We start from the raw sequence: 9,266 nt of genomic DNA, 5'->3' as shown, positions 1-9,266 counted from the left end.
GCAGACCATGATGGGGGAATTTTATTGTATTTATAAAGGAAAAAGTAGGTCAAAAATTAAATAGGATTAACTGGATGCAGTTGTACTTTGGCTGCAGGCAGCATAGGACACAGGCAGAGTCTTCATCCTTGGGAATTCCTGTTGCAGAAAGAAAGAAAAACTCAATTGGAAGGACTGAAGAAAGGGCAGGACACCTGAAACGAAGGTGATGGATGGATGCTCCAGTGGCAAGACTGTCTGGATTCCAAAGAACCTCCTTCTTGAAAAGGGAACCCCTGTGCACTGTGGCTGAGATTGCAAGTTGGTGCAGCCACTATGGAAAACAGTGTGGAGGTTCCTCAAAAAATTAAAAATAGAACTACCGTATGACTCTGCAATTCCACTTCTGGGTATTTACCCGAATAAATCCAAAATACGAATTCGAAAAGATATATGTGCCCCTAGTTCATTGCAACATTATTTACAATAAGATAGATAATGGAAGCCAAGCTATGGAAGTAACCTAAGTGCCCATTGATACATGAATGGATAAAGATGTACATCAATCTATCTATCTATATCTATATATCTATATCTATATATATATATGTACATATATATATACACACAATGAAATATTACTCGCCATAAAAAAAATGAAATCTTACCATTTGCAACAACATGGATGGTCCTAGAGGGTATTATGCTAAATGAAATAAGTCAGGTAGAAAAAGACAAATACCCTATGATTTCGTTTCTATATGGAATCTAAAAACCAAAATAAACAAATAAAGCAGAAACAAACTCATAGATATAGAGAGCAAACTGATGGCCACAGGATGTGAGGAGGGTTAGGAGGTTGGGTGAAAAGGTGAAGGGATTAAGAAGTACAAATTGCCAGTTATAAAAATAGTCACAGGAATGTAAAGTACAGCATAGGGAAGATAGTCAATAATATTGTAATAAACGTATGGTGTCAGATGGGTACTAGACTTATCGGCATGGTCACTTTGTAAATTACACAAACATCTAATCGCTACATTGTACACCTGAAATGAATATAATATTGTATGTCAACTGTAGTTGAAAAAAATTAATAAAATACATTTTTAAAAGAACCTCATTCTTAGCCCCAGTCTGCTAACCCACTCCCACTGAGATCCCTCCCAGGCCAGTCAATTCCGCTTGAAGAAGTCACCTGTCTCTAATCCCCAGTCAGGGTTAGATGAATTTCTTCCTTCTGGCACACACATTCCCCACACTTCTTACATCGCTTAGCATTTATCACAAATTAAACAATCCACTATACCAGTACTTGTTTAGTTTCTGTCTGCCTCAGTGCATTATGGGTGCCATGAGAGCAGGGACCACTGCTGTCCTATCACTGCTGTCCCCCCAGCCCAGAGCATGGCCCGGCAAAGTCATTGGATGGTTTTCAAGGGATGGGAGGATGGATAAGTCTGAACCTCAGTTACCTCACAGGGCTGTTAGGCGAACACGAAGAATGGCCAGTGCAGAAGTGTGCCACCTGCCAAATCATTCTACTCCGTCCTACCAAGGTAGAAGGACTCTCTCTTATTTTATGTTTTCTCAGGCCCACCAGTGATTTCCTGGTATTTGCAGCAGTCGAGCGGGAGGGAGAACAATGGCTGTAGCAGCCTCCAGGCCCCTTCCTGCAGCTCTGTGACTTGGAGCTCTGTGAAGCCTCTGGCTTTTAGTCTGCAGGAACAAAGCCTGCATTCGTAGGACGTGGCCCTCCTTGGGACCCCTCCACCCCGCTGAGGCCTGGTGGGAGCCATAAAGCAGGTAAATGATGACTTAAGCCCAGCATGAGAGGCACAGGGTAGGGATTATTCTTAGAGGCATCATTTTTAGAATTCTAGCCTTAGGGACCTTAGAGGTGGTCGGAGCTAACCCCCTCCTTTCGCAGAAGAGGAAACTAGGAAGCAGCTTGCGGTGTACAGCGATTTGGCTGCAGAACCAGACCTGGAGCCCAGGTGTGCATTCTGTCTCCCTTGCAGCCTGGTTCTCACCCCTCCTGCAGCCTGCCTGTCGCCTGCCACTGCTTGTGTCTCCACAGGACTGTAGTTGGGGAGAGATCTCTGAGCTCTTGGTGTCTAATTAGGTTGGGAAGAGGGTGAGGGAGCACACGGAGAGAGCTCTGTTGGGAAGTGGATTTGCTTAATAGGTCCAGAAATGCCTGGCAGAGTCATGCTGGGACATGTTTGTGCTCACAGTTGAAAATTGGCCTCAAAAATATAGCAGAGTTTCACCAAACAGTTGTGTCATTTTGAGGAAACTTTGTCCGTGAAGCAGGGCTTTCTGGGCAGGCGCTCCAAGGAAGCAGAGCAGATCTTGGGCCTGCCATTCCCTGACTTGGGGGCAGCGGCTGCCCCTTCTTTGCTTCAGTTTTCCTCCTCTGTAAGATGGGAAAACTCATTCCTGATCTTCCCTGACTTCCAGTGGGAAAGTGAGGGGCAGAAAGATGGGGAATGACTGTCATTCTCGTCTCTCCCTCTCATGAGTGCTCCACACACAAGTCTTTCTGAGGGTGTTGGGTGGGGCTGGTATTTGGCTTTATCGTTTTGTGAACTTGGCAAGGGATCCAGGGCACGCTTCTCAGATCATTCATCCCCTGGGATATGTGTTAAAATTCAGGTTCCTGGGTCCTCTCCCAGAACTATTGAGTCAGTCATATTTTTGGACACAGACGCTATGCCTGGCCTCTTGCTACACACTGGAGATACAGTAATGGATAAGATACAATTGTTATCACACATTTTCTCCTCTTCCTCCAGTTCTCGATGTGTGTAAGGAGGAACTTCATTTCCAGTTTGCTTGGCAGAGCCCCATGCCTTTGGAGGGGAGATTCTTTCCTTTTCCTGCTGACCCTCATGGAAGGAAACCTCTGAGATCCCTAGGTGCACACCCATGCACACGTGTACACACATACACATATGTATACATACACATGCACGCATTCCTACCTCTGCTTCTGTGGCAGGGCCACCAGGATTCTCTCCAATGCCATCTGCTTTTGGCCTGCCCACATGCTCTCCGCCTGACGGCCAGGCCTTACCTTTGCTCTTTGCTCCTGGTTTCTTTCTCTATTTGATTAGAAAAAGAGAAACAGCTGAGGCTCGTATTTGGGTAGCAGGTGGAGAGGCCTGGGAAAGACCAAGACAAAGTGAGCAGAGCAGGGTGTGTCCCTATGCCGATTCCAAAATCTGGTGTGAACGCTGCCAGCCAACTGAATTAGAATTGGCAGCAATTTAGGAAGGCAGTCTATATAGCAGTGAAGAACATGGGCTATGAAACACACATTTACTTATTCATTACAAAGGGAAAAATATTAACTTTATAGAGGAGAAAACTAGCAGACACTGTGTCAACCAAATGATCAAAGCCACCATCACCAATAATGGGGACAAATTGACATCATGTGCCTGTTGATACGATACCCTGAGAAGGACACAACGTCACTTCTGTGGCGTAACCTGAATCTAGCCATGAGGAAGCATCAGGCAAATCCAACATGAGGAGCATTCCATAAACAATTGGCTTTTACTAAACAAAAATGTCAGTGGCCTGAAAGATGAAGGCACTGTTCCAGATGAAAGGAAACTAAAGAGACATGACAGCGAAATGCCACTCATGATCCTGGATTGGGTCTTGGGTCAGGAAAAGAAATAATTGTTATAGAGGATATTTTAGGACAACTGGTAAACCTTGAGTGTGGACTCTAAAGGATAATTGTACTGTGATTAAGTAAGAGAATGTCCTTTCATTGGGTATTAGGAGACACCCACAGAAGTACCTGAGGGTAAGGGGTCATGAGGACTGCAATTTACTCTCAAGTGGTTCAGCAAAATAATGTTAATGTTAATAATAACAGTAGTAATACAGATGTACATGTGTTTGTGTATGTGTACATATACATCTAAGTTATAGAGCAAGCAAATATGATAAAAATGTTGGGAATTACTGAATATAGGGAAGGGTACGTAGAAGTCCTTTGTACCATTGGTGCAATTTCTCTATAAATTTGGAATTTTTTCAAAATAAAACCTGAAAAATGTGGAGTCAGGCTGTTTGGATCCCATCGCTGCCACTCTTTGGTGCGTGTCCTTTAGAAGCTATTAATGGCTCTGGACGATGTGGGTAAGAGTTCCTACTTTGTAGGGTGGTTAGAAAGAGCAAACAAGAAATGAAGAACAAGGGCTTACTGTGTGCCCAACGCTGTGCCAAGTGTATGTAAATGGCCCAGTGCAGAGCCTTTGTTTCTGAGTTGCGACCCAGTACTAACTACCATTGGCATGGTTCCTCCTGGAGCCCAGCAAAAGGAGAAGCACATAGTAGGTGTTCAATGACCATTGAATAGTGAGAGGTAAGCTAAAGTTTGACATTGGGGCCCTTCTGCTATGGCAAGTCCAGAAATGACAGGAGCTGTGCAAGGGAAGAGATAAAACATGGTGCACGTGGGGTATGGAAGGAATCACAGGAACTGCTGCTTACCGCTGCTGCCTGCTCATGAGGTCCTGGAGCAGCTTGCGGGCAGACAGCTGGCCCAGCACCTTCCGGTAGCCATTGGTGAAGATGGCATCGGCATACCGGGGCATCCTACGTGGGAGGAGTCAGAAGTCAACGGGCAGCGTGGCGCGCTCGGGCAAGGGAACAGACAGGCTGCAGTCACCAGGTCTCCGTAAGGTCCACCTGTTGCCCTTTGTCCTGTTCCTCCCCAGAGGGGGTGGGACCCCAGGGTGACCTCTCTGGAGCTCAGAGTGCCCCCCTCCCAGAGACGGGCAGTACAGGCTGCCTGAGGGGATGGCTGGGGCCAGCTGATGGCTCAGTTCTGCACCCGCCCACCAGCAGGGATGGCTTTGGGGTGGCGGGAATCCAGGTCTTGTTGGCAGGACTGCTTACCTGAGGGGTAGGGAGGGCGGGGAGCAGTGGGAGCCGCTGCTGAGGGTGAGGATCATGAGCAAGAACACCCAGAGCAGCATTTTTCACCCCTGTGGTGGCACCTGGAAAATGACAGGAGGGAAGGTCAGATGTAGCCATAGCCACGGCGATGCCCTTTGCTGGCTGTGCCCAGCCCTGGGCTTGGCTCCAGGCAAGCCTTGGTCCTTGTCTTTTGGAAGCTGTAGGTTAGGAAAAAGAACCCAGACTCTGGAAGTCAGACAGACCTGAGTTCAAGTTTAGCCTCTGCCAGTCATGAGCTCTGACCTCATTTTCTCCATCTGTAAAATGGGCATGATAAAGCTACCTTGCTGACCTGATAGGGTTGAACAGAAAATTAAAGATAATGGTGAAACTGCCCCTTCCTTTAAGGCATTAAATATGGAATTCAGGCCTCAGCAAGAGATAAAGGAGAAGCAAGCACCTTCCTTTAGTCCCCTACGTCACTCCCCCACCCCGCAGTGTGACATTGACATAGCGATCGGGACTGATAGCTTAGGCTCCGAGTCAGACTAATCTGAGTTCATATCCGAGCTCTGCCATCATTAGCTGTGTATCCCAGGACAAGTGGCTTCGCCTTTCTGGGCCTCAGTTTCCCTATTTACAAAATGGAGTCGATAACTATACCTACTGCATAGGGTCCTTGTAAGCATGCGATGAAATGTGGCACCTGAAGTGAGTAGCCTGGCCCATGGAATTTCTCCATAAACTTTTTCTGTGATGATTTAATATTAAACCTGCTCAGATAGTAATATCAGGCATGTGCTGTTTTGGTTTTGTGTGGAGTTGGAGGGAAGTGAAGGCTATAAATCTTGCTCCAGACGCTTAGATTTCACCAAACAATCTGAGCCCTGGAAGAGACCCAGGAGCCTGGGGAGCCCTGCAGAATTATCTCATAGATCACGTAATTACCCTTAATTGGGGCCTGCTGACACCGTGCTCTGCAATTAGGGGAAGAACAGTCAACAGGGAGGGGAAAGAACCCACCTCAGCTGGAGTGGTGCCTTCACTGTCAACCCAGACTTGCCCTAGTGTGACTCAGCTACCTAGGAATTGGGTCTTCCCATCTCCCATGGTACGCCCTCTCTCAGCAGGATATCCACGCCACGGGGATAAAGACCCATCCAGAGGCCCAGGCAGCCCCTTTCCCCTGATAACCCCCCATGGCTCCATTTCCTCCCTGGTCCTGCTGAGCAGTGGTTTCTGGCAGGCAGGGCCCGAACTGGAAGAAACCTGATTTCCTTTCCTGGGCTAACCTGCTGTCTCACAGCATCATTCCCCTTCGCCCAGACACTGGGTCCTGACTAAGCCAGGGATATCTTAAGACTCAAGGGAGCATCCACGGGGATGGCTCGATGTGGCCTGAGACCACGGCACCTCCAGAGCTGGAGGGAGCAGCTGTTCAGGCCTCTGTCATCAGCCTTTTCTTGATGAGCCCCACTCCCCACCCCCACCCCAAACTAATCCTCCAGTTCCTGCTCAAGTATTTGCTGCCAGTGAGTGAGAGGGAATTCACTATGTCCGAGCCAGTCTGTCCTATTTCCAGGCATCTCTTCTTGTTAGGAGGTTTTTCTCATCGTGTCAAGTCCATGTCCCCTTATCCTGCAAATGCTTGTTAAGTTTTCACTCTTCTGGTAAGGACTGGGGCTAGATAAAGATGAGAACATGGCATCTGCCCCCCGACAGCTGCCCCTTTGACATCCATCCAGAGTTTCTGCACTTTCATCCACATGACACGCCCTCTAGATGTGTTTTGCCTCAGACTTAGGCCTTTGGTCCCCAGACCAAGGATCTGTAGCCTTCGGTCCTCATCATACCATAACACGTGTGGCTCCCCCTTTCCTGACCTGGTCCACTGCCAGAGTTTCCTAAGCAGGGACATCTTTGGAGGCAAGTAGGGCCCCTTGACACAACCACTGCTTTTTCAGTCTTCCAGCTGCAGCCTGGGCTTTCTCGCCTTCTGGGAGGCTGAACTTTTAGAGACCTGGGCATATCCAGGCCCCTACCCACCCCACTCTTCTGCTCAGAAGCCCTTGCCCCACCCCCTCACTTTCTCCAGAGCGAAGCCCAAACCCCTGCTCTTCACCTAAGACCTCCCTCAGAATCCCCCTGTCCCAGGGCTGGCAGAATTGATTCCCAGCCCCTGTGCCCTCCTGGCCCACACAGCCCACCCTCACACTCACATTCCAGAGCAGGTATCACCATCTTAATTTTATAGCCGAGGAAACAAGCCCAGAGAGGAAAGGGGCCTTTTTCCATAGTCCTCCATCCAATTAGTTTCAGAGTGGGCCCTTCAGAATGGGCCTCAAAATCCCCAGGCCAGCAGACCTCCTGTTCCCCGCAGCAGCCTTCCTGATACAATACCCTATTCATAGCGCTCCTCGTTCATGGGGCCCTTCAGAATTCATCACCTGCACGTGGGAAATGAGCCCGATAAAACTGAAAGCTTTTGTGTTTTGTCATTGGGTCTCTGAAGAAGGAAAAAGGGGGACAAACAGCAACACCAGCTTGGTGGGCGCACCCCTGTGCACACGCAATGGTTTTAAGGAGTTGAAAAATAACGTGGCAAGAGGGCAGACTTTGGGGGGGAAATTCACAGTAATTCCTGGAACCTACTGCTCATTCAGAATGAGGCTGAGCAACTGCCTAGTCTGATCAACCAAGAGGCACAGCATTTGCCAGAAGCCATGTGTCCCAGGAGTGGGTCAGGTCACCACTGCCACCTCTGGGCTGTGAGAACCCAATCCATGGGGCTGAGAAATCCCATCACACAAAGATGGGAAACAACAAGAAGTTTCCAGCTCATGCTATGATTAGAATAGATGAAATAGCTGTTGCCCGACACATTCCACATGACCATTCAAAGGAGCGAGAATTCACAAGTCCAGCATCATCCACTACTCCGTGATGGTTCCCAAAGCATTTTAGGTTTATTCTCTGTCATTACGCACATCCGTTAGCTCTCCGCAGTGGTTACAAGCCTGGATTCAGGGTGAATGGGCACTTGACCTACTTCAGTTGGCACCTTTCGCCAGCCTTCATGGCAAGAACGCCACAAGAATTCTGCAGATGTGCCTGCCTTCGGCTAACCACAGAGATCAGGTCTCAAATGCCCTCAGGGAACAAAAATCTCTTACCTTTCTTAACTATTCTGCTTTGTAATTTAAGAACCCTGATCCATTTTACAAACCAATCGTATTGCAAGTCGAAGGAGATCTAAGTTTTTAACAAGGAAGTACTTTGAATTGTCACTCAGGAGAGCGACACCCCACCTCCTTTCAGAAAGGGTATGGAGGCGGCTTATGATGAAGGACACAAATACTTCAGGAGCATTAAAGCAAGGATTAGGGAACAAGTGTGGGGGTAATGGAATGCTCCAAGGGCAGGTAATTGTGTCTAAAACCCAGAGGAAGGAGTGCGGCTGCAATTGAGCAAGAAAGCAAATTGGTATTAATTTCCAGGCAATTACGTTGCATCGGTTCTGAGCGATCAATGCACGGTATTGATTTGCACAGCCACTTGGCTCCCTTCTGATCCATGGCTGAATTCCGTTGTTGACAGGGGAATCTAGCCAGCTCACGTCTTGCCCCAGAAGCCTATCCACACATACTTGAGAACCTCACCCACCTCCGACAGACACCTGGGACATGTCTGTCTGCCTGCCACTTCTCCATGGGGTGAGGTGCCACATATTCCAGACAACCTCAAAATGGCGCCAACCATCAAAAGCATGTTTCAGGGCCCCTAACAAGGGACCTAAATGTACTCACCAGTCCATGGGCAAAGAGAATGGTGGTGGGCCTCTTTGAGTTGGTGTCTCTGAGTTGGTGAGAAGGTCAACTTTCTTGGTCCCATGCAGCCCAGCCCCCAGGGCCATCCCCCTCTCACCTGAGATGTGGCAGAAAGATCTCCCTCTGCTATGCGGCGCTGCTCCAGTTCCACCGACCTTAGGCTCCGCGTTTGTTCCGGTGGCTGTGTGGCGCTCCCATCATTTATACCTTCATTTTCCTAAGCGTTGTCAGCGTCAGAGAATCAATTACTCACAAGTCAACCAAAGGACCATTTTTAGCATCACACTGACAAGCCCTAATAGGGGAAAGAGGTTTGCCTCATATAAATTAAGACTTATATTGGACTCTCCCTTTATCTTTGAAGGAGCAGACAGAGTACAAAGTTATAATATGATTCTGAGAGGAACAGAGAGTATATAATACTGCTACTCTAGTAATTGGAGCATTCATAACAGTGAAACACCAAAGGTTCATTTACTCTCTGAGATAAATGTGCCTTTTAAAAAGTTCATATGATTTCATTTTGTCTATGTACAA

The 9,266-nt window shown here is 47.9% G+C and overlaps 1 protein-coding gene across 1 annotated transcript; it reads right to left on the bottom strand.

The window, feature by feature from the left end:
• GHRH (growth hormone releasing hormone) lies at window positions 1–8,932 on the bottom strand. Its single transcript, XM_019750208.2, has 5 exons — window positions 8,827–8,932; window positions 4,903–5,003; window positions 4,495–4,599; window positions 2,967–3,086; window positions 1–138 (listed from the first exon to the last, which is right to left on the bottom strand). The coding sequence occupies exons 2-5, from the start codon at window positions 4,980–4,982 to the stop codon at window positions 123–125; spliced, it is 321 nt and encodes a 106-aa protein (XP_019605767.2). The 5' UTR covers window positions 4,983–5,003; window positions 8,827–8,932; the 3' UTR covers window positions 1–122.
• Between the last annotated feature and the right edge of the window lie 334 nt (window positions 8,933–9,266).

This window comes from Rhinolophus sinicus, linkage group LG13, assembly GCF_036562045.2.
Source record: "Rhinolophus sinicus isolate RSC01 linkage group LG13, ASM3656204v1, whole genome shotgun sequence".
Lineage (NCBI taxonomy): Eukaryota > Metazoa > Chordata > Mammalia > Chiroptera > Rhinolophidae > Rhinolophus > Rhinolophus sinicus.
This window is presented reverse-complemented; position numbering and strand designations above follow the sequence as displayed.

Excerpts from the sequence above, each read along its gene's own strand:
- GHRH (XM_019750208.2), bottom strand. The coding sequence starts at position 4,982 with ATGCTGCTCTGGGTGTTCTTGCTCATGATCCTCACCCTCAGCAGCGGC. Across the intron at positions 4,600-4,902 it reads CCGCCCTCCCTACCCCTCAG|GATGCCCCGGTATGCCGATG; the intron begins GTAAGCAGTCCT and ends CCTCCCACGTAG. Across the intron at positions 3,087-4,494 it reads CTCATGAGCAGGCAGCAGCG|AGAAAGAAACCAGGAGCAAA; the intron begins GTAAGCAGCAGT and ends CTAATCAAATAG.